The sequence below is a fragment of the Poecilia reticulata genome, chromosome 9, assembly GCF_904066995.2.
Source record: "Poecilia reticulata chromosome 9, P_reticulata-male-v2, whole genome shotgun sequence".
Classification (NCBI taxonomy): Eukaryota; Metazoa; Chordata; class Actinopteri; order Cyprinodontiformes; family Poeciliidae; genus Poecilia; species Poecilia reticulata.
Window position 1 is genome coordinate 6,405,646 of NC_088838.1, and position 23,443 is coordinate 6,429,088.

A 23,443-nucleotide genomic window follows, 5' to 3' on the forward strand; every position below is an offset into this window, starting at 1 on the left:
CAGATTTCCGTGGCAGCTGAAGAGTTGGCAGAGTTACATTGTTGCGCTGTTGGTGACAGAATATTTCCAGGCACAGATTGTGCAGGAAGGTGTACGTACAGTACATAACGTGCTTTTGCTGTTTCTGTGTAAGAACAAACGAAAGAATCCAACGCTTTGAAACGCCAGTAAATTAATTGTAATGTTTAAGCTTGGATGGTTTAAAATCAGTTGTTGCTCATTTCCACAAGCTTTGAAGTGATATTTTCAGTAACTTTCATTTACATTTTAAAATATTTTTTTTATCAAGTCATTTTAACAAGGAGGATTTCTTTTCATCTTGTTTTCCTTCTTCCAAGATTAATAATAATAAAGAAAAACACAATGGCTAAAATAAAGACACAATATGCAGAATGATGTGTAATTGCTAAATAAATTAGTTGATATATTAAATTAAAAACCCACTCTTAATTTGTCTGCTTGTTATGAACAGCTTCTAGATTCTTTTTAAAAGACACAAGAAGGTTTGACTCATGAGAGATAATATAAGACTACACAATGTTTACGTCTTATACGTTATTAATCCAGTCGTATTTATTTCAACTCTAAATGAGATTATGGCGTTCCACAAAGGCAGTGTTGTACCAAAGACCACGTGATTTAAGTGACAGCTTAATTAGGAAAACGGGGGACTTTATCTCTCTTTCCAATATTAAATGTTTCCCTTTTGCTTTTCTTATACACTTTACGTATTCTGTTAGCTTAGAAAACATTTATTGCAAAGCAAATTAAAGGAGACAGGCAGTTAAAATCGTACATGCCGCCCTGAAAAGCGCTGCCGCTAATTGAAGCGTAAGTCGGTACGTTTTGTTGAACTCATGCTGACGTTTTCTTTGCCTTCGTTTTAGTCGCAGGGGGAAATGAAGCTGCTGCTGCTGCTGTCATCATGTTAGCCAAAGTTACTTGGATGAAAGTAAATTTAATTTGCTTCTCAAACTTTCACACAGCGATGAACTTCATTATAGTGAATGTTCCAGTATAGCCTGCAGGTTGTCTTCACTGTATAAACCAATAGTAGTTGAGTAAACATCTGCTGTTCAGTTTGACACTAATTGAAACTTTGTTATGGTTTTTCAGCACAGACTTGATCCACAAGGAATATAAATAGTTTAGATGAAAGTTTTAATTTCCTTTCTTGCTGTGAAGTCCTACATTTAGAGAGTGTATTCAGTGCACAGCAATATCAATAAAAGAATAGAAACGGTGTTTACCACTGGGTGTCTTTGTAACATGTACACAATGCCCATTATATACGGCGAACAAGACTGTTGCTATGGATTTTACAAGAAAGTATATCGAGAAGATTTTCTCAAATGTTTGTCTTGGAGATGAAATACGACTTTTGTACTCTGCTGTTTAAGTTAATCAGAGGTCTGAGGAACTTTTTATTAGGATTTCATGTCTCCATTTTAAATATAAACAATGTGTTGCAAAAACCGTATACTTTTAGACACCTTAGACAATGTGCCATTCAAGGAGACGAATGTGTGTTGCTCTGTGATAGGCAGGACATAAGCAGCAAATCAAATGGCCACTAGCCTAAGCTTGTCCATATCTACAATAAGAGACACAATAAAAACTTCCAGGCACCTTGAATTGTGGCATGTTGACTTTGTAAAGTCACAGCGCACGGTGAGGAGGATGATGTAGCAGGTAAAGAAACGCCTTCAAACCTCACTGTTGGAGAATTGCAACAAAGAGCGGCATATCAGGGAGTCAAGGTCTCCATGACAACACAGTTAGACAATATTTACATGCCAACAATTTCACGAAAGCCCTTTTTTTTTTTTTTTTTTTTTTTTTAAGTACAACTGCAAAGTGACTTTCTCTGAAACTGAGTACTTTATGAAAGCTGAGGGCGAGACTTCAGGTGGAAAACCTTGTTTTTCTTGTAAGGTGGGACATTTGTTAAGAGTGAATGTTCCTCCAAAGTCTAGGGGTTTCCAAGCAAATCAAAACCGCTGCCCCTTCAACTACATTACTGCTATTATTTCTGTAACATATCTGTAATATTCTGATTCTACATTTTTTTTCTGTCATGTTCTGCAAACACAGTGCGTACACGCGCAACTTGTCTGCAGAAAGATGGACCGGCCTTTAACCTCACTAGTTGCTACAGCTGCTAGTCGTAGCAACTTGCTGTTTTCACCTTAGCTAGCATGTTGTCGGCGTACTGCAGCGCGATGAAATTAGTTATGCTACCAAAGTGACATTAGTGACCTCATAATGAGGAGGAGAAAACTCTCAAAGACATGTTTAATTCAAAATATAATTATGAAGACAAACCCCCCCACTTTGGTTCAATCAGAAATGCAACCAGCAGGTTTACATCTGTTGTAAACCCGTTGATCAATTTTCAAAATACTTTAAATCAGGAAGTGTTTTTTGGAGAGCGAATTAAATATAAAGACTAACTGATAGCTGTTAATTATGAATAGATCTGAAGATAAATATCAAATGTTCAGACCTAAAGACTAACGGTGGATAACCTGCAGCGATGCAGGGATCGATGTACACTAGATGTCATTCATTTCATAAGAAAACATTTATTTCAGTCGTTGGCAGACATGAAATCAATGTTTATTTATTTTTATGGACGTCTCAGTCCACAGACCTTGATCGGATGAAAAATGTATGTGGTGTTCTGAGAAGAGAGGGGCAGCACTGTGTGTGGGAGTATGTTAATGCAGTAAGAGCTGAGTTTATACATCAATATGTACTCAGATTGCTCATCTTGCTGTCTAAAAACAAGCAGGCAAAAAGTGGCGAGATTGCTTTATTATTCAGCATTTGAATTCAAGTACATTCTAATATTCTAAACTCTTAATTTTTAAAATGTTTTCTTGTACTTTACTTTTAAGTAGTTTGCAGTATAGCACTTGCATCATGGAAAAATGTCTCTAAAACTTTATTTTCTGTCGGCCTCCAGGTCAGCTGCTCAGGGAGCGTGGAGAAGCCCTACATCTGGGGACACTACAATAATCACACAGCCCTCACAGACTTTGGAAAGACTTGGGGTTCACACAAACGGATTGGTTTCAACAGGCTTTTGTTTTACCACCGAAACACTGCGAGTCACACATTTAACAACGGCACTGCTGAGGGATCACAGACTGCTGGATTTGTCAGAGCAGTAGTTAGTTAGCATAGATACCAGCTGGCGCTAATGGAAGTGATTTCGCTTAAAATGAACAGGATGGGACTAAAGTACTTATCCAAATTATTCCCTTTATAAATTTAATCTTCTTTCTCCTTCTGAGTTTAAAATGACATTTAGAATTGGCTTCATTCTAAACATTAGAACGGCAACTAAAGATTAATTTGGTAATTGGTTATTCCGACGATGAATCGATAAATCAATGAATCGGAGAAATAACTGCCACATTTTGTAGTTTTCATTTAACCCTTTAAACCTTTTTGTGCAATTTTAGACTTTAAAAGATTCAAATAAACAAATAATTTATCTTCAATACTAAATGACAAAATAAACATTTTATTGCCTGAAATGCAGCAAAAATATTTTTTTATTATTATCGATGGTATCCAGGAATCAGTCCTTAGCCAATAATATCAATAATCATAATAATTCTTACATCATTAATAATCAAATTGCTGCTTAATTGAAGTTTTTTTTGGGGGGGAAATGTAAACCGAGTGAAGCTAAAAGTATGTAGAACAAGACATTTACAGACAAATTTAAAACTATCATTTCTATAGTTAAGACGTCGGAACCCAGTCCCAATATCCACTTCTGTGTTCATTTATTTGCTTACCTTCTTTTAGGACTTCAGGATTACTGTGTTTGTGCGAGCGGTCCCGAGTGACTAAAGCTGCTGAGATGATGTCAGGCTGTCTTTGTGCTCCTTGTTCTGTTGACGAGGAGTCACCTGCTACCTGTACATCTGGAATCTTAATACTTCTCCTCGATGTCATTCTGCTAACGTTTGCATCATTAAAGCATCCGCCTGTGCAAATGAAACTGTCCCAGGCGACCCTACAGTCTAATGCAAAGGCTGGAGCGTTGACTTTGACAGCTACAGCCATGTTCACAGAGTGTCCTGCTCTTGCCTAATGAGAACAACCTTTTCTCTCTCGTAGTTATTTGACCACATCGCCGACTGTCTGGCTAATTTCCTGGAGAAGATGGGGATAAAGGATAAAAAGCTTCATCTGGGTTTCACCTTCTCGTTTCCCTGCCAGCAGACCAAATTGGATGAGGTGAGCCATTTTGCACTCTTTTTACCGCTTTAAGTGATCATCACGCCCCTCGTATCATTTCAGTTATGCCTAAAAGTCGAGTCACATTTATTTCTTTAGATCTCGTTTCAAAGGAGCCAGACTTTTTCTTAGTTTTAAAGTGTTCTTCTCTGCTTTCTGAAAGTCTCTAAGTCAGCTGCTTTTATATATATATCTATATATATATATATTTTATTGGTCTTCACATATAGCTGCTTTCTGTGGAGGCTTTTGAAACCACTTAAGCATAAAGTGCATCTGAATCCAACATGTAATCCAGCTGAACAAACAACTTTAAAGTAACCTTTAAGGCTTTGAACATACATTTTCAGTAAAGTCAATCAAACTTGCTTTAGATGCACAGTAGTTTGTCGCACCATGTCATGGTTTTTATTTGATTTGTTGTTTTCCTGTAAATGTATAATTTTTTTAATTTGGCCTTTTATTGAGAGATTAAGATTATAGCTAATTAAAACTAACAAAAACATTAAGAAAACAAATAAAAACATAAATTAATGGGGAAGAACTAGAACTATGTTGTGTTTATAAAACTAATTGAAACATACTGAGATTATAGATGTAATACCCTTTGTTTTTGTCTTTGTGAATCTATCTATTAGCCTTTTGAAATGATGTGAAATAGTTTTTTCCCCCCTAAATCACACAAGCAGTTTATGTCATCTGTCAAAATAAAACTAACTATAATGAAAAAAATCAAAAAACTTTTGTAGTGTGAAGTGTGTATGGGGAGTGTGAGTGGGCCTTACATTGGGTGAGAGTATCTTTGTGTCTGGATCTTCTCCGGCGGAGCCGTTTGGCTCTCCGCTGTCGCTCCCCATGTTGTCCACAGTCGGTCCTCACAGGCTGAAGTCCTGCATGTTTTAGTTCTCTGCCTGCTTCAACACACCTGAATCGAATGATGGTTTGTTTCTAACACTGACATGCAGAAGCAATAGTTACTACCAGGGTGCAGGACACCAACTCTTAACTTAGGAGAACCCTGCCCTAGAGGTTCTGCACAGTGGCTGCTGGGTTGTTCCCCTGGGGTTTTCCTCTGCTCCTCTCTAGGTGGGGATGAGGGGGAATGGGTGCAGTTTTCTGGTCACCTCCATGTCTCCCTCAGGTCCTAGGAGACAAGTCTCTGTGGCTCCCCTCACTACTACTTAACATTCTTATGTAGAAACCGTATGTGTGTGTAAGCAGCACACATAGATTCAAGTGTTTGGATGGACTCTATCTTAACCTGTTGTTGCCACTAAATAAATCTTGCATTTGACGATGTTATATGTGTATATAGGCCTGTCACAATAACAACATTTTGCTGGACAATAAAGTATTCCAGTAATTATTGCAATAAATGATCATATTGTTGTTTTCTGGCTTTAAAAAAAAAGATAGTTGTGTGTTTTATTTTCTCTGGCTCATCAGCAGGTTCTGGGTTGAGCTGCAGGTACTTATGGCTGCTGTAGTGGAACCTCGGTGTGTCCAAACCTCTGTTTATTGTTGACAAACCTGAAGTGCTGCCATGCTTTTGCCCACTTCAGCTTTTTGAAAACTGGAAAACTCACTCAGAAGTCATCAGAAGCTCCATCTGCTTTGTTGTTGCTCGCATAAAGGCACACACACTCACAGACAGATGGACACACACACACACACACACCCACACGCACACACTTCCGCATGGAGGTGACTCTCTGCACATAGTAATTTGGAGAAAGTTTTAAATTTTTGACAATTTTTAAAGAAAATAAAACATGAAATAGTTTGTTGTCTAAAAGTATTGATGGGTTATTATAGACCCAGGATTTTAAAAGTGTAGGAGACGTGGCCTCCCCTTAGAGAGCAAATTGACAGCCACCCACACCCACACTAAATTATTGCTATTATTTCTGTAAACGTTTTGTTGCACCTGTACTGATGTTCCACTCATAAATGTCTCTCTGATGTGGGATCACGCCAATAACAATCTTGTGGTTTTTTTTTCTCCTTTAGTCAAGTCTTTAGCAAAAACAGCAAGAAACATTTATTCAAAATGGTAACTCAAGACATCCAAGATCTGGAGATAAAAAGTTTGCCACTCTTGGCAGACGTTCCAAAAAAACCGGACTTATCAATAAGGTCAACAAAAAGTGCAATCAGCAGTTAGCAAATCAGATGCATAGTTACTAGAGACATTTCAAACGTCCATCTTTCCTAGGATTAGACTTATAAAGTTTTACATTATTCACAAATGATCTCTTTCAATTACTCATTTACCACATGTTGCACACCAAACATTGTCATTGAATAAAAATATATTCAATACTCATAGCGTAAACTGAAAATAAGCTCAGGCATCATAAGCACTTTGCTAACAATGCCACAAGCATTAGCATTTCTAACGATGTCATAAAAATAAATAAATTCATCAATGGTGGTTTAGTCAAACTGTTAAGGTCCCTTAAGACATTTAGTGAAAATAATCAGTAGTCCCATTTTGTGATCTTAAATAGTTTTATCCGAACTAAAAAAACCATAATCCACTATGGAGTTCTGTTTCGCAAATGCAGAAGTGGTAAAATAGACCAACCTTGACCTTAAAACGGATCATGGCGGTAAAATGAACAACGCTCAACAAAAGGATCCAAACAACCAGCGTGTCAAGCAACCCACCGCTGAGTTTGGTAACTACGTCAAGTTTTTATCGAGTTTTGGAGTGGAAGAGGCAGACGGATTTGGTGAAGTTGACTAAATGTCCGCAGTTATTATTTTTTGTTTCCTGTGCCTCGCCTTCCTTCACACTTGGAGAAGCTCTTTTGTAGGTCATATCTAGTCACATTCTGTAGAGTTTTCCATACAGAATGTGATTCTTAAAGAAGAAACGACATGTGTCACTTTTCTCTGACGCTGTCCTGACTTATTTAGCAGAGCCTGGCTTGGAGCAGCACTGAGCTTCCGCTGCCTGCCAGCAGCAAGTGGGAGGACTACTTCCTCATCGAGACTGTAGGACTTCATCTTGACATCCTCAGGAACAAAAAAACCCATAAAAGGTTGAATTTACTCTTTAATATGAGACGACTCCTTTCACTGCAGAGTGCTCCTACCAGGATCTGTCAGAACCACCCCACAGAGACCCCGGCTGCTCTCGTTGTCACCTTTTTAAAATTTTACATTCTGTTGCTGGTATTTGTATCAGTCGGTGAGGGTCTTCATCACTCCTCACCGCCCCCCTACCCGCACGCACGCACACACACACACACACACACACACACCCTCTCTCATCTTCACAGGCGCACACGTCTTTCAAACCAAAGAGCTGAACGCTCTAAAGTAACTGGCTTGATACATAAAGCAAAAATCAAAGCACTAATTAATTATTCATCAACTTTTCTTTAATATCTTTTTTTTGACAATGATTTTATATATATATATATATATATATATATATTAGTCTGGTCTGGTCTTGAGAACAAGCCCATTTTCTGTTCTGGTTTATTTTGAAGTTTTTCTCTCCCTTTTCTTTTCACCCCAGTCCTCAACAAGTAGACTTCATCTTGATGTGAGAGGAAATCAGGCAGGTTACTAGAGCTGTGAGGGTGTTTCACCTTTCTTTCCTCGGGGAGCCTTGAGATTTTTTTTGTCTCCCCCACAAGTGTGTGATTGATGTTTTGATACTTTTGAAGAAAAATGGCAACACAGAATGCTCCTGGAATAATTTTCCTTCAGACTGCTGCCCAGGCTCCCTGCTACAGGGATGATGACTGGCTGGGTGTGGTGACCTGTCTACTGGCACCTCTTATCGTTTTGAGAGGGATGTGAAGGGGTTAAGGTGGGCTACTACTATTACTACATTTTCTCTTGTTGGGGTTGTTACGTTGTGGCGGGTTTGACCCTGATTGCACTGATGTCAAATTTATCCTCCGTTTCTGTACATTCTTGGATGCAGGAATATACAAACACACTCAGAGCTAATATCAGTGGAACCACCTCATTTTAGTGCAAAAAACTTTTTATTAAAAACGAGTTTTTTTTAAATCGTCATGTTTCCTTTTAAAATAATTTATTTTTGCAATTTAATTTTGCATATTTATATGGTCAGAAAACAGCTAGTGACAGATTAAATGGAATTGGCTTTAACTAAGGTGTGATAGTTGTACAGGAAAAATATTTTTTTCTGCATTTGCTACTGGTATGTCTATGGATGAGACACAACAGCTTCTTTAGGTCCCATTTAACTACTGTTATTATTATTGCCATAATTACTGTCATTAGAGTTAACTGGCTTCTCCTCTTCCTTTTGACCCTTTTCCTCTGTCCCTTGAATTCAGTTTATTATTTTTCCTCCTGTGGCCTGTCCAGTCTGATGCGTAGCCTCCATATGGCGTCATTCTGTCATTAATTTAATAAAGTCAACGTACAACAAGAGCATGTCTTGTTTACCTCCTTTTCTAGAACAAATCTGTCATCTGTACTATACAAGGCAACCAGACCCTCCATTCTGTTGCTTTCCCAGACCATATGTGCCACAGCGTTGAGCCATGAAGCTCTCTAATCTCTGATGAGCTCTTCTTATTATTATTATTTTTTCTTTCCTCACACTTATCTTCCTCTCATTCGGTTAGAAACTGTTTCAATATAGTTGTTCCTTGAAATCTGACTCGTTAGACAGATGCTCTTTTCAAACTCAAATTTGTGTCGTGTCTGGGAATGCTTTGGTCTAGAAACTGTCGTCTTCTCTAATGCGTTTAAATGTTTTCTGCACTAAAGTTTGATTGTTGCTGCATCTCATTCTGCAAACCTGACAGCTCACTGAAAACATCTTTCTAATTCATGAACAAAGTGTGAAGAGGAATTCTGGGAATTATGCTTTGAAAACCAAGGTTTTTAAATCCACTGACACTTTGGTGAACAAAGAATGGTGAACACAAAAAGTTCTTGAGCATTTTCAAACTTTACAACCCAAAACTCTGTGTATTTTATAGAGATTGTATTTAACAGATCACCACAAAGGTGTGGAATATTTCCAAGTAGAAGCTTTAAAATGTTTTTAGTAAAGAGCTGACTTTTTTTCTTGGGTGGTTTTCTACCCGCTTTGCACAACTAGAAACTCTCAAATGTTTGCCCCTTTTTCTTTTCAGAATAGCTTGGGTTGGTAGCATCTCTGAAGATCATCTCGGTGATCTTCAGTTTTTCTTTTTCACTTATTGTTTGTTTCATGTTATACTGCCACAACATAGTGGCAGTTTTAACAAATCAGTAAAAAAATATTTTGTTTATAAAGCTTATATATTGCAACTTTAAGCTGCTAAGTAATTTCTACTTGGCACAAATGCTTGTTTTGAATTTCGGACTGAAACAACAAAGATGGATGCTGGATGTCAGTCTATTCTTTGTCATATAAACATCTTATTTCAGATTTGAAGGTCACAAGGTGGAAGTCAGGCTGAATGAGAAGAAAATGGTCACCTGTTGTTTCCTGTAAAAGCAGATCAAATTGCAAGAGTAAAATAAATAAATAAATTAGGTGCACAGGAAATGATGAAGTCATAGCCAGCTGGCGTGTCACTCAATGTCTTCGAAACCATTAATATGAAAAAAAATAAGGGACAATTTTTCTATCCAAATTCAAAATTGAATTTCCGGCTCTTTGTTGGGGTCCTGATCACATTTTAAGTTTGACATGCCACATTTTCCTCAAAATGCCAACGTCAGACTCAAATAGTTCTCCAGTGAGCCAGAGCTCCATCGTCTGGCTTGTCATGGCAGCTGTACATGAATGTGGTGCAGTTGCTACATTTTGACAGGTTAATTACATTTATTGCAGCTTTCAATGTTCTGGAGTACGAGGGCTCCACGACTAGTCTGCGAACTCTGAGCTGCTCTTTGTTTTATGGAACAAAAAGCAGCTTTTTTATTTGATTCAGGTGTGTTGAACCAATAGTAAGCAACATGTTTACTATTGAAATAAGTCGAGATAAGCCTAAACAAACTGTGGTGGTAGAAAACTAGATGTTGTGGTGTGTTTCTGTTGTTTTCTTTATGTATTTATGTTCGGCTGTCCTGCTGTCTGCAAAGCAAGTTTGCCCCTTGGGAATAAAGTTCATCTGAAAGTCCGAAAGGTTTGACAAAGCAAACCTGACATGAGTCCTGAATCTTCTTTTTGTCTTTATCTTTTTCTTCAGAGCGTTCTGATTTCTTGGACCAAAGGCTTCAGGCTGAGTGGAGTGGAAGGCAACGATGTGGTCAGCCTACTGAGGAAGTCCATCAAAAAACGAGGGGTAAAAGAAAACTGTTATTCCCTGTTATGGGAGTGTTTCCCCAAAACGTCTGCGGGGTTTTGGGGGAATTGTAGTCGACCATTTTTACAGAACAGCTCTGGATTCAACACGAACGACACACAGCTTTTTATGAACTGTGTGATGGTGTGAGAGCTTGGTGCCAGCTGCACATTGTCTGATTATTAAACCCAAAACAAAATGCAAGCAAATGTCCAATCATAAGAGGGTGTTGCACAATATTCTAGGTTTTTTTTTCCCCCCCTTTAAAGTTTTCGGTTGAATTGTTTGGGTTAAAGGTCACATTATTTAAAGATTTAAAACGTAAACGTTATGCATTTTCCTTTTAAGTGTTTGAAAGTCACAAGGCCAGACTTTTTCCAGGAGTTTGTTGGCTTTCTACATCCGCTGGAGAATCCGCCGTGGATCAGCACATTCACTCTTTTGAACTCTGAACATCCAGAACACATAAAGGGAAATCGAAGCGATCCGACTGCATACCAAATGTTTGAGCTCCGAGAGCCTCGGGGCGCAAGTCATGTTCAACCAGATTCATTCTGTTGGCTCTGGGCCTGTGCTGCCATCAGAACCGACAGATGTATGTTAAAGGCACGTCGTGCAGACTAAAAACGTTTCAGAGAGATCTGCATTGCAGATTGGGGACATGGGACCCTCTCGTTTTGCCAGCCAAAAATGGTTCTGAAATGAGACGGAGCATAAATGTACAGAAACGCTCGTTTATTGTGCGTGTTGCGAACTGGAGATTTAGTTTGAATATTGAGAAATAGTTGGGGTAGATGAAAGAAGGCAGTCACCGCAGGAGTGAAATGGCTTTAGATTTTGTTTTTGACTTTAAATGTTCTGTGCAAGTGAAGCAGAGCTGGTGGCAGAAGTGAGTGTGTCTCAGCACGCCTCCTGTTCAGGTGGCTGATGACCAGCTGGACGCCTGCTGGGAACTTTAACACCCAGTCAGCAATCAATGATGCCCAACATCTGAATGTCAAATTTACATCAAATGTGGAAAATAAAATCTGGAAGAAAAAAAAAATCCTAAAAGCCAAAGCGGCAGTATGTCACTTTTATACAAATAAATGTTTTTTGCATATTTTGTAAAACTGCCACAGTCTTGTGCCGGTATGTTTTTAAACACATGATCTGATCTGTGAAAAGATCAGTCCGAGCTAATATTGTCACCTGAGGAAATGAACAAAACCAACCAACCATACACAGGAGCCGGGTCTTGGTGCTGTCAATCATCCTTGTGAATGCGCTGCTAAATGTGCTAATGGTGGAGTTCTAAGCAACTAACTGTTACAGGAAAATCGTTTATCCACCATCATCTGCTGGTGGGGAGAAACCGTATCGTAGCAGAGAGCACATGGGCATGATTGACAGCATTGAAGCCCGCCTCCCAGCTCTAATTGGTTGTTTCTAATTACCACTGGGAGAAGGCACAGAAGTTAGATTTTTGCTTTTCTTTTCCCAGTTCAGGCAAAAATTTAATAAATAAATAAATAAATATCATCCAGCAACAACAGGTCATTGATTCCAGAGATAACAGCAAATGTGGGCTTTTTCCCCATCCCCACGTTGCTGCTAATGATAAATATATATATTTTTATATTTTATGAAAGATGCATGCTGCTGCTTTAAGTCAAAGTATTGTTTGAATTAAATGTTCTGACATCCTCTCAGTTTTCGTTATTTCTAATCAAGATGTGTCCACATTTTTAATTTCATTCTCCAGAACCTCCAGCTTTAACTCGCTGCAGCGTAAACAATCTTTTATTGCAGGACTTCGACACTGACATCATGGCAGTGATCAGCGACACGGTGGGGACCATGATGACCTGCGGCTTTGACGACCGTCACTGTGAAATTGGCCTTATAGTGGGTAAGTGCAATCTGACTGTGATTATAGGTAAAGTGAAGATGAAGGCCCTTCGACGTTTTGAGTTATGAAAGCAGAAATCGGGGAGGGGAAGAAAACCAAGTAGGCAATTTGCCAAGGAAAGAAAACCATTCTGAGGCGTTTAGGTCACTCTGGCTTCAAGTGTTCTGTTTGTATTGACTTCGAAATATCAGCATTTAGCAAGATTATAGATAATCTGCCGATGCTATTCAGAGAAACTCGAGGGTGAAGGCTGAAATAAACCCAGGTCCTAACCTGGGCTGCCGCGGGCATTTATGTTTCTTCAACACTTTAACGTTGATTTAGCGCAGACACACACACACACACGCACACACACACACACACACACACAGTGTTTGTCATTCAATCATGTTTTCTGCTGCATTTCTAAACATAACATCCAGATTGTTAAAAGCAGAAGGGAAGAATGTTGAACTCATATTTACATTCGCTCTTTCATGAATTTAATTGCATTTGCATGTTTTGCTCATCGGTTTACGCTTAACAACATGTTTTTTTCCTCCTTTCCTAAAGAAATGCAACAAATAATGAAAAGGACTGAAAAAATTCAAAAACTCTTTTTATGGCTTTTAAACATCTTATAACTAATTATTAACCCACATTATGATAGAAATTGCAATCCAATTTGTAAATTAATTTACTACATGAGACGCTTGTGTGCTTGCGACTGTGCTCTTAGATGTTTGGAGAAAAAACACAACAGATTTTTAGTGGTAAAATTTGCTGTTTGAATCTTTTCTTCTGGTTCATTTTCACACTTTTCTGCTGCTTGCATGAAAAACCAAGTTCCTGATGGAACTTGTGTTGCATTTTTGTGGCTATTTATTCAACTGCACTAACATGTAGGTACGTGTTACCAGTTCGAGGGTTTCCAAACTTTTAGTTTCTTGGGCCAAAATTGTTGAGTCAAAAGTACTCGTGTGCCAAAAAAAGTCAAACTAAAACTAAAATCAAGTAAATAGTTTAATTTATTTTTTGTTTGTTTTTCTTTTTTTGTCTTTGTAAGGGATGGTATTTGTTGTAGATCCAAAATTTAACAAGGATTGTGCAAATTTGCTGTATTAAAAGAAAGTCATGTAGTTTTCAGTTTCCTTTGGGCTCACAAGGTTTCCCCCAGTGTATCATAAGCCTGGCGGGTCACCAGGCTTTACTTGTGCCCCCGCCAGGCTAAGCTTTGCTTATTTTTTAAAGTCTTTTTAAAATGTTAGCATTTTTAAAGACTTTATAGTTGGTGTTCAGGTATTAATCTTGCAATTTTTCAACAGCACATAATTATCAAGTGATATTTTCAAATTTCTTGTCAACTTTAAACATTTTTTAACTCAAAAACACGATGGGCCGCTGGATGAAGGACTGGCCTAGCACCCAACCACTGGGCTTAGCAAGTTTTCCGGGTTAAATCTTGGCTCAATTGAACAACAGGACTTGGGTCACTTTTAAAAAAAAAAACGGTTGCTATATTTAACCAAATGTAACAAATGAAATAAAAGCTGATTTGGGTGCAGCATAGTCGGCCTTTTGGTAAAAGTGTCTGGATAAACGTGGCTCTACTTATTATCCAAGCTCTGTTGCAAAAAGACAAATACTTTGCCATACTTAACATTTTACATTGTAAGAAAATATCGATAATTTTACCCTGATTAAAAATGAAAAGTTTCCATCTGCACCAACCACCCGCTCCAGATGGATCAAACTTAAATCAATCTTGAACTGCAGTTGAGACAAAATCAGTCCAAATGTCACAAGTCTACTTGTTTCCACCAGGCTAAAGACATGAAATCCTGGATTGATTTTGTGTCTCTTCTGCTCCCCAGCAGGCAATCAGTCCCGCTCTCATCAGTCCCCATTTCTAGTTAACTTGGCTAATGTGATGAAAAAAGGCAAATGGCGCTCTCATCATTAAAGTTGTTCTTTCCAATTTTGGAATATTTGTGTTTGAAAATGACACGAACAAGATCACGGCGAAGTGCATTATTGTACTTGGACGACAAAGGTTCCTGTCAGCAGCGCTTGTTAATTGAGGGGAACGCCTGCAGGCCAGGCACAGCTGCACATCACCGCTGATTCTGAAGTTTCTGCCATTGAGTTTTAACTCTGCGTAATGCCCCACTCTGAGGGCATCCAGGGAACGAACTGCTACATATAGGAACATGCTAATGTAGAGGTGGCATATTTCCATAATGAAATCAATAAAAAGTATTTTTTCTGCCTGTGTGGCTTTTACTCTTTCTGTCCTTTTGCAATGCTCCGAGATATTTAAATTGACCCAAAGTGACAATTCACTTTGTTGCATTTATATGCTACGTATTAGATATTTACTAGCTGAAGAGGGGTCTGTGTGCTGCATCATAGTTGAGCTTCAAGAAAAACAGGAAGTTATTGAAGCTCAGTTGAAATACTTTTAGTTTGTGTGTATTGTTAGGGGTCCCACTGATGGTTTTGTCAGAAACTATTATTTTTTACCCTGTGTTTTGTTCCCCCCTCTGAATAAATGAACTTGAAATAAAGTTTGGATTTTTCAAATGGACAAAAGCTAAAATAAGACGTTTTACACATCTTGGCTGTTATATCATAAAACACAACATTTGAGTCACTCCTAACCCGTCAGCCATAGCTCCATAACAACACTAGCAGATGAATGTCGAACGTATATTGAGCCCAACACTGGGGCAAAATTCAAACTCTATGTATTTGATGATCCTCTGATCAGTTTAATATAAAGTCCATTTAAGCAAAGACAAAACTTATCTCAATATGTCCAGATGTAAATAACAGTCCACAAAGTAGAGCTTCAACCACGTCAGACGTATTTAGAGGGCAGTAATCTCTAGATGCTGTTTAGAACTGTATTATGTTTGTTAAACAGCCATCGTCACGGTAACACCACTTCTCTCCAGGAACGGGCACTAATGCATGTTACATGGAGCACATGAGGAACCTCCAGCTGATGGACGGCGACGAGGGGCAGATGTGTGTGAACACGGAGTGGGGAGCGTTTGGAGACGACGGCGCCCTGGAGGACCTGCGCACCGACATCGACCGGGAAATCGACGCCGGCTCGCTGAACCCTGGCAAGCAGCTGTGAGTGTCACTGAATTCATCACGGCAGTAGCTGTAGAATAAATATGCATAATCATAAATCTTCATTTCCACAACGTTTTATATATGTAGATTAATAATTTATGTTCTACAGGATTTTTTTTTTTTTTTTTTTAGAGCATTACAGAAACTTATCTGGATTGTTTTTGGATTGTTTTCCCTTTTCGACATTGTCGCTTTAGCTCTAAGTACCTACTAACCTTCTCACGGTCCTCATCTGTAACATCATTGACTGCTGAGATCAAAGCGTCAGTCACAGTTACTGTCTTGTACGTTTGTGTTTGGGATGTTGATCACCCAGTTATTGAGTTGCAAGTGTTGTAGACTTGAGACTTGGTGTCTAGCAACAGTCTTTATGTTGTCATCTTCAGGCCCGTATCCCTCGTTCCTCCAGCTGCAAATAATACTCTACAGAGCCTGGCCTCAAACTTCCTGAGTTACAATCTGAACTTCTTCCTCTTTTAAGACCTAAAGCACTTAGTTATAAATTCATCCCAGCAGGGGGGCACTAACTAAAACAGTGCTGCAGGCTTCATCCCGGATGGTTCCTCTGACGTTCACTAATCCTCAGTAATCCTCATTGCAAGTAAACCAAGTCAAGTTGAGATAAGATTTGACTTGAGGGTCCAGTGGGAAAGTTTCAATCTTCAGACGCCTTAACTCCAGAACCACCAAGTGAGTTTATTTTGATTTGGACTTAATCCCATTTCCTCTTAACGCTGTAGGGCAGGAGTCTTCAACTCCACAACCGGTGTCCTGCAAGTGATGAGTTTAGGTTTGGTTGATTAGCTAATTTACACACCTGCTCTGCTGATGATCTGTCAGAGTTGGTGTGTGGATCGCCTTTTTTTATTTTCTAATTAAACTGAAACACACATCACCTCTACATCTTTAGGTTGTCAAAGTTAAGCTAGTATAACTGACCTATTTCCCTTGCTGTTTTTTTTTTTTAATTTAAACTTTTTCCTGACCTTGTTATGTAGTTGTAGTGTTGACAATTAGTAGCAAAGCACTACGTCTCTTTTTTCTTTTTACATATCACACATACATTTATGCTGACAACTTGACATCTAACACCAGTGGTGGTCATTATGAGCGAGCAGCTTGTTGCCCTCCAGCAGGAAGCCGCGAGGCGGGACTTTACGTGTGTGACGTCTAAACCACTGGGTTTAAATTGATTCACGATGCACTTAAGCACAAGAGTATAAGATCATTTTTGAACCATGAAATGGTTATATCTGTTTTAAAAAATGAAATCAATACCTTTAATTGACTCCTATAATCAAAACGAGTTTTTTCTGTGTTTAATTCCAGTTTTAAAAAATGTATAGCACATCTAAACAACTATTTCACGAGATATTTATTGTATTTATCCTGTCCATAAAACACAATGCTTGTTAGAATACTAGCAATAAAAAATATTCTGTTAAAGTACATTAAGACATTTTTTTTTCAATGTGATCAGTTTTTAATTAATTGAGATTAAATATTTTGTTGGTCCTTTTATTTATTCTTGGCAGAATTAATCTTATTTTGCCTTTCAGTCTGTTTGAAATGAGAAAGTGTAAAATTGCTTTATTCTTCTGATATAAAACATGCTGTTGTTGTGAAGCCTCCAAAATCTGATCACATTTACTGTAGCTGAATACATCCTGCTTATCTATTTATACCTCAGCTGGGAGGGTTTTATTTTTTTTACTGTCAATTTGATAACGGCCTCCCACTTTACGTGTAGGCACTTATAAGCAAACAGTGAATACGGCACTTATATGCTCTATTAGTTTATTCCTTGTGGAAGAAAATTGCAAGGAGGGTAGCCTTGATAAGAGTGAGTTTTAAAACGCAGTCAGTTCAATTTAATATGCTCATCGGAGCCTTTTCAGGCTGTTCAGACTTTCAAATACTGACAAGACGAAATGTCAGATGCAACAAATAAATAAACAAACCTTCGCCTGGTGGATTGAAACCAATCCAACTCTGCCTCCTTGTTCTATTTTAAAGCAATGTGAAGTTCTTAAACAGTTTTTTTATTATTTTTATTTATTTTTCCATTATGCTGGGTAGTATAACTCTGCATCAAATATTCTTAACATTCACTGCAGGTCACAAACGACAACAGAGTCATCCACACTTGCTATATTCAGCATAATATTACCATAGAACTCGCTCATTTTGTCTTGAAACAACCACAAAGCTCACTTTTTGTTTGTGTTTTTGCAACCAGAAATCTGAAAAATGCGATAGGAATTTTCCTTCAGTCGCTCTGAGTTGATGCATTGCAGCAAAGTATAACAAAACAATGAAGTGAATAGAATATAAATATCCATTATTGTCCCTCAGTGGAGAAATTCACGTGTGGTAACATCAAGTTAAAGGCAAATGGAACTAAGAATTAGGTAAAAAAAAATTATATCAAAACAGAGAAACAATAATAAGACTAAAGTAAGGACAAATTCATAACCAGTATGCCAGTCAAACTTGAATTGTCTTTCACTCACCACATAGCTGGATATCTGGAAAAACGAATACATTTTTATGCGTTTTGGCCTTTCATCTACACTAGCGGTTCTCAACGTGAGCGGTACCGCCCCCCAGGGGGCGTTCAGAGGACGGCAGGGGGCGCTGGCGGACATTTTTACAAAAGGGGGGCGCTGGGATGCCTTTGGGGGGCGTTTGGTCGAAGGTAAACTTTACACCTTAAATCCACAACAATACCAGTTTAGACTTTGAGCAACTTGGTAAAACTGTATTGTGTAACATTAAATCATGCTTGGCTGCAACTGTATCGATGGCAGCTCTTCTTCTTCTATTCAGTGTTTGTAGCTTCATGGCGCAGCTCCGCTCCGCATCAGTTCAGCGTTACACCGGCTGATGACGCTGCTGTGATTCACTTTGTCTGGTATTTATGTAGGCTACGTTTTGGCAGTTCTGTGATCATGTCAAAGCAGCAATTTATATTAAAAAGTTTTTTTTATTTCCCTTTGAAAGCTGCCCGCTATCACGGGAGGACAACAGAAAATCGCTCTTATAAACATGTAATTACTAAAATCACAATGCCCTCACTTTGTATCCCTCTGAAAAATGAACCAATTTAAATAAAGAAATCCATCCATGGGTGATTCCACGATAGAGAGCGTTCATTTTATAGCGTTAACACGGTGCTGTAAGTGGTCCGGTATGAAACGGGGGTGATAGAACAACACAGCACTTTTACATTTCAATAATCAGAATACCGAAATAGTTAGTCTGCCTTTTCTCCATCGATACGTTTCCCGACCGCCCTGCACCTTAGGCAGTTAAAAGAAAAAAGAAGAAAAAAAAACGCCGCGCATTGCGCAAAACTCTGAAACATGAGAACATCTATAGATGTGAATTATGGCATAAAAACAAAGAATCCGACGCTGAACAGTGAAAAATCAACACATGATGTGAAACACATGACGATTAGGCGGCGCAGCAGGTGATGAATGAATATTACTGGTGGTCAATAAATGACCAAATAAATGTAGCAACAGGAAAGAAACTAAACCAAGAGAGGATAAAACTAATCAAATGAAACTAAATGGAAATGAATGAAGAACAAAATGCAAGAATAAACTAAGAAACTAAAGTAAATACAGAGGAATAAACTGGTATGGCAAGACCTTTAGAGCAATACAGAGGACTGTATGGCAAGAATAAACAGACACTATTTCCAGATAAAAGGTAAATCGGTGCCCCCCCCACAAAGGAGCGTAGAAACATACCTCGCCTCCCCCCCAACCCCCCTCCTCCAGACGCTGATACGTTTAGGGCAAAACTCGCTACATTTACCCCGTTATGTGCGCGAGGTAAAGGAGCGTAAGGCACGCTGAAGTGTACGGGAAAACATAATCGGTGCGCCGATTCAAAATATCTACAATAATGATAGTAATATTAATAATAAAATAATTGTCAGTGCAAGTAGTCTACAAATTCTTTGGTGGGGGGCGGTGAGGGACCTGGAAAAAGGCTAGGGGGGGACTGGGCCGAAAAAGGTTGAGAAACACTGATCTACACAAAAACTCTGTTTAATGCCACTGAAATCAATTATTTATAAAAACTACAACTAAAGTGGATATTTAAGAAAACTCCGTATTTGTGTTTTCGTGGGTACATGGCAAAACGGAGATTTAGGGCATTGTTTTGCATTTAAACAACTTTATATTCTAATATACTATTTAAAAGTAGTTCTAGCTATATATCTGACCACACAAACAAACCTCCTGGCTCTGTTTAATTTGTAACAGGAAGTAGTAGCGATCTGATTGGCTGACATTGATTTTAGCTTGGAGCTACACTGCCCCCTAGGGGTTTGGCATGTTTAAAACAGCGCTTGAAACGTATTGGTGCAGGTTTCATGTGGATGAAACCAATCCAGTGTGCACAATATATATATTCTTAGTTTTTATAAAGACTTGGCTATGTGTGGCCAATGAACAAGTGTTCATTCATAATTGTGGGGGGTGTTCCATTTCTCTCTTTTTGCTGTATTTCCTTGTGCTGCCTTTTCTAAACAAGACCCTTCGCCCCCAACACACGTGGGTTCAAGTTTTGCGAGCCTGCACTGTAATTAAATTTGAAAGACATATTCAGCTCTCACATTTTCTGTGAACGTCTTCTCTATAATTTATTTTAAAATCAGAATGACTTTAAAAAAAAAAGGTTGATTAGAGCTAGATCGTTTTACCTTCATTTAAGAAATTCAAAAACATGCAGCTTTAATGCCTATTTAATTATCTTTACTGGAAATGGAGCTGATGATCTGCCAGACTGTCGAGCACGAGGTGGATGTGAAGGCGTGTGCGCCGTCCACAATAAGCACTTGTGAGTCTATACAGCATTCCTTAAATTAAGCAGAAGTTATAATTAATCATTTTATTCGCAAAGAAATGTCAGCCAGATGGTATTTTTGTGTTCTCGCATCTTAATTTATTCTTTCATCTTATAAAAAAAAAAATCTCCCAGACAGATGCCTATCAGCATGTGTCATTCCTAAAACATTTGATTCTAAATGTGAATTACCTTGCAGAGGCTGCCTTTGGAAATTAAAGTGCAAATGGAGAATATATTGAGAAGTATCAAAGTTCTGGCATCATTAATTCGATCCATTTAGTTCAACCCAGATGTTTACATACACCTGATAAATAAGCCACAAACGCATTTTTTTTTCTCTGTGTCTGATGTTGAAACCAACCCAACTTTTTTTGTTTTAGCTCAGTGGGAATTACCAAAATCATTTCTATTTGCTAGAGGCCACAAAACTTAATGAGGACATTTTTGTAGAGATTTCTTCTGGTAACTTTTCTCAAATTCAAAAGTGTACTTCAGGGATAACCATCTTTTAAAATGTATGACTTGAGTCACACCTTTTGGATGTCCTCCCACAAGTGAGAAAAATAGAGTTTCTATCTTTTTATTCAGTGTATGTAAATATCTGGTATGTGGTGTGTTTTTTTGTCTGTACCTTTCTCAGGTTTGAGAAGATGATAAGTGGGATGTACATGGGGGAGCTGGTGCGTCTCATCTTGGTGAAGATGGCCAGAAAGCAGCTGCTGTTCCAGGGACAGACCACGCCACAGCTTCTTACCTCTGGATGCTTCAGCACCAACTATATCTACGCCATTGAGAGCGACAAGTTAGTATTTGTGCGATGTTCTCATAAATGATGTACAAATAAAACAGCCCTATGGTATATAGTAGGAAGGAATCGGTTCAATGGCTCTCGACAGTTTCAAGCTATTCATTCAACAACATCACAAACCTAGACAAGCTCATGATGTTGTATTATAGCTTCATGTAATTTTGGGTATTTTTCTAATGAATTTTTTAAATATTTCTCATACATGAAAGACAAAGCTTTTTGCTATTGCTCTTTTACCGTGCAACAAAATGCAATAGAGAAAAAGATGAGAGTCAAAAAAAGTTCACAGTTGAGGTTAATGAACGGACATATCATCTAATGCTTGTGTTTAAAATGCGTCTGCCGGTTTAGTTTTATTGGATCGGAGGATGAACATCTGAGAGGATGATGTGGCGAAACTGCGGAGAAAGCAGGTGGTTACATGTCTGTCATCTCCATGAATCACAGACACTCAACTTTCCTTTTTGCTAGATCGTTTTACCTTAATTTACTGCATCACCAGTATCTCCCCCCAATAGGTGCTTGCAAGCTTATAGTTTCATCTGCAAATAATTAAACCTGTGAAATTAACTATAATTAATGATAAACTGTGCTGACAATACAAACCATTTGCAGTAGTTCTTATTTTTAATATGCCATCCTTCAAGGAGCAAAAAACCCAGACTAATCTACCCGTGATGCGGTGCGCAAACAACCTGAGGTCAATGTAACAGTTTGGTATGCACAGAGAAAAACACGTACAACGGTGAGAAACATCCAGCTAAGTGAAGAACGCTTCCCAGGAGGCCGACGTGTCGTTATCCAGGGCTGCTATAAATAGGAGAGTTAATGAGAGCAAATGCAGAAGGCGGTGGTGGAGCTCCATTCTTCTGACGGATAAAAAAGCAAAGATCAAACCACAGCTCTGATGAGAAGAAAAGAACGTGCTGGAGGTCTGGAAGGGCTCGTCCTTAAAGCAAACGACACTGACGAGAACGCTTTGCCTCGGAAGGCACTCCGTAAACGAAGACAGAAGTTAAATGGTATTGGATCAACTTTGAAACGGTGTGTGTGTGTGTGTGTGTGTGTGTGTGTGTGTGTGTGTGTGTGTGTGTGTGTGTGTGTGTGTGTGTGTGTGTGTGTGTGTGTGTGTGTGTGTGTGTGTGTGTGTGTGTGTGTGTGTGTGTGTGTGTGTGTGTGTGCGCGTGTGTGCGCGTGCGTGTGTGTGCGCGTGCGTGTGTGTGCGCGTGCGTGCGTGCGTGCCAGGTTTTCATGTCCTTATGGGATACAATGTGGGTTATGGGGACCATGTTGCTCCTTGTGGGGACATTTTCTTGGTCCCCAGGAGGGAAATTGTTGTTTTTGGGTTAGTGGTTAGGTATGTGATGGTTAGGTTTAGGGTAAAGGTTAGGCTGTAGAAATTAAGGGAAGTCAACTTACTACTTACAAGTGAAGTTCTTATCTCCCTGAATTCCTGTCTTTGCCTGTGGAATCTGATCAGAAATAAACTGAACGTCTCATTCTTTGCCTGCAGAGATGAAGAAGGTCTGGCGAGCGCCAAGAAGGCGCTCCGCAGTCTGGGCCTGGACCCGTCTGCTGAAGACTGCACTGCCACTCGGAGGATTTGCCAGATCGTTTCCACCCGGGCCGCACACCTGTGCGCCTCCACCCTGGCGGCAGTGATGCGACAGATCCGGGACAACAAAGCGGCGGAAAAGCTGCGCATCACCATCGGAGTGGATGGCTCGGTCTACAAGGGTCATCCGGAGTAAGTGACCCAGAACACCGACGTGTGTGCCTCACTCCTTAAACGAGGAGTCTAGATTATAAACAGAAACTCGGAGCTGGGAGGAGAGTTTCGCCGTGCCCCTACCTGCCCCTGAGTGTATTTGAGCTAAAGTGGATTGAATTGTTACAACAAGAACACATAATCTCTGCGTTTATTGTTTTAAGCTCTCTTTACATAATTAGAGCTTGTTCACACAGGGGGGATTAGTTCTCCCTTGTCATCAGTTTTTGCCTGACTGACTTGGAGTTGGAACTTACAAAGTTGTTTATTTGCCTGCTACTCTTCCTAATGTCTCAAAGATATTTGTCCAGCCTGGTGATCATGTAGGACTCCAGTGCCTGGCAGGGGCTTTGTCATTTTCTCTGTTAGATACTCAGGACGCAGCCAAAGACTTAGTTAGGCTGAATGTCAGCCTTCTTTTCTGGTGGATTTAAACTACTGGCTTTGGGCCA

General features: G+C 39.1%; 1 protein-coding gene across 1 annotated transcript in view; it reads left to right on the forward strand.

Moving 5' to 3' along the window:
* hk2 (hexokinase 2) overlaps positions 1–23,443 on the forward strand; it is a 52,895-nt gene that overhangs the window by 14,441 nt on the left and 15,011 nt on the right. The window contains exons 4-9 of the mRNA XM_081611321.1: positions 4,138–4,257; positions 10,437–10,532; positions 12,324–12,423; positions 15,360–15,543; positions 21,056–21,217; positions 22,737–22,970. Coding sequence (XP_081467447.1) covers positions 4,138–4,257; positions 10,437–10,532; positions 12,324–12,423; positions 15,360–15,543; positions 21,056–21,217; positions 22,737–22,970 — 896 coding nt within the window. The remainder of the gene's footprint in view (positions 1–4,137; positions 4,258–10,436; positions 10,533–12,323; positions 12,424–15,359; positions 15,544–21,055; positions 21,218–22,736; positions 22,971–23,443) is intronic.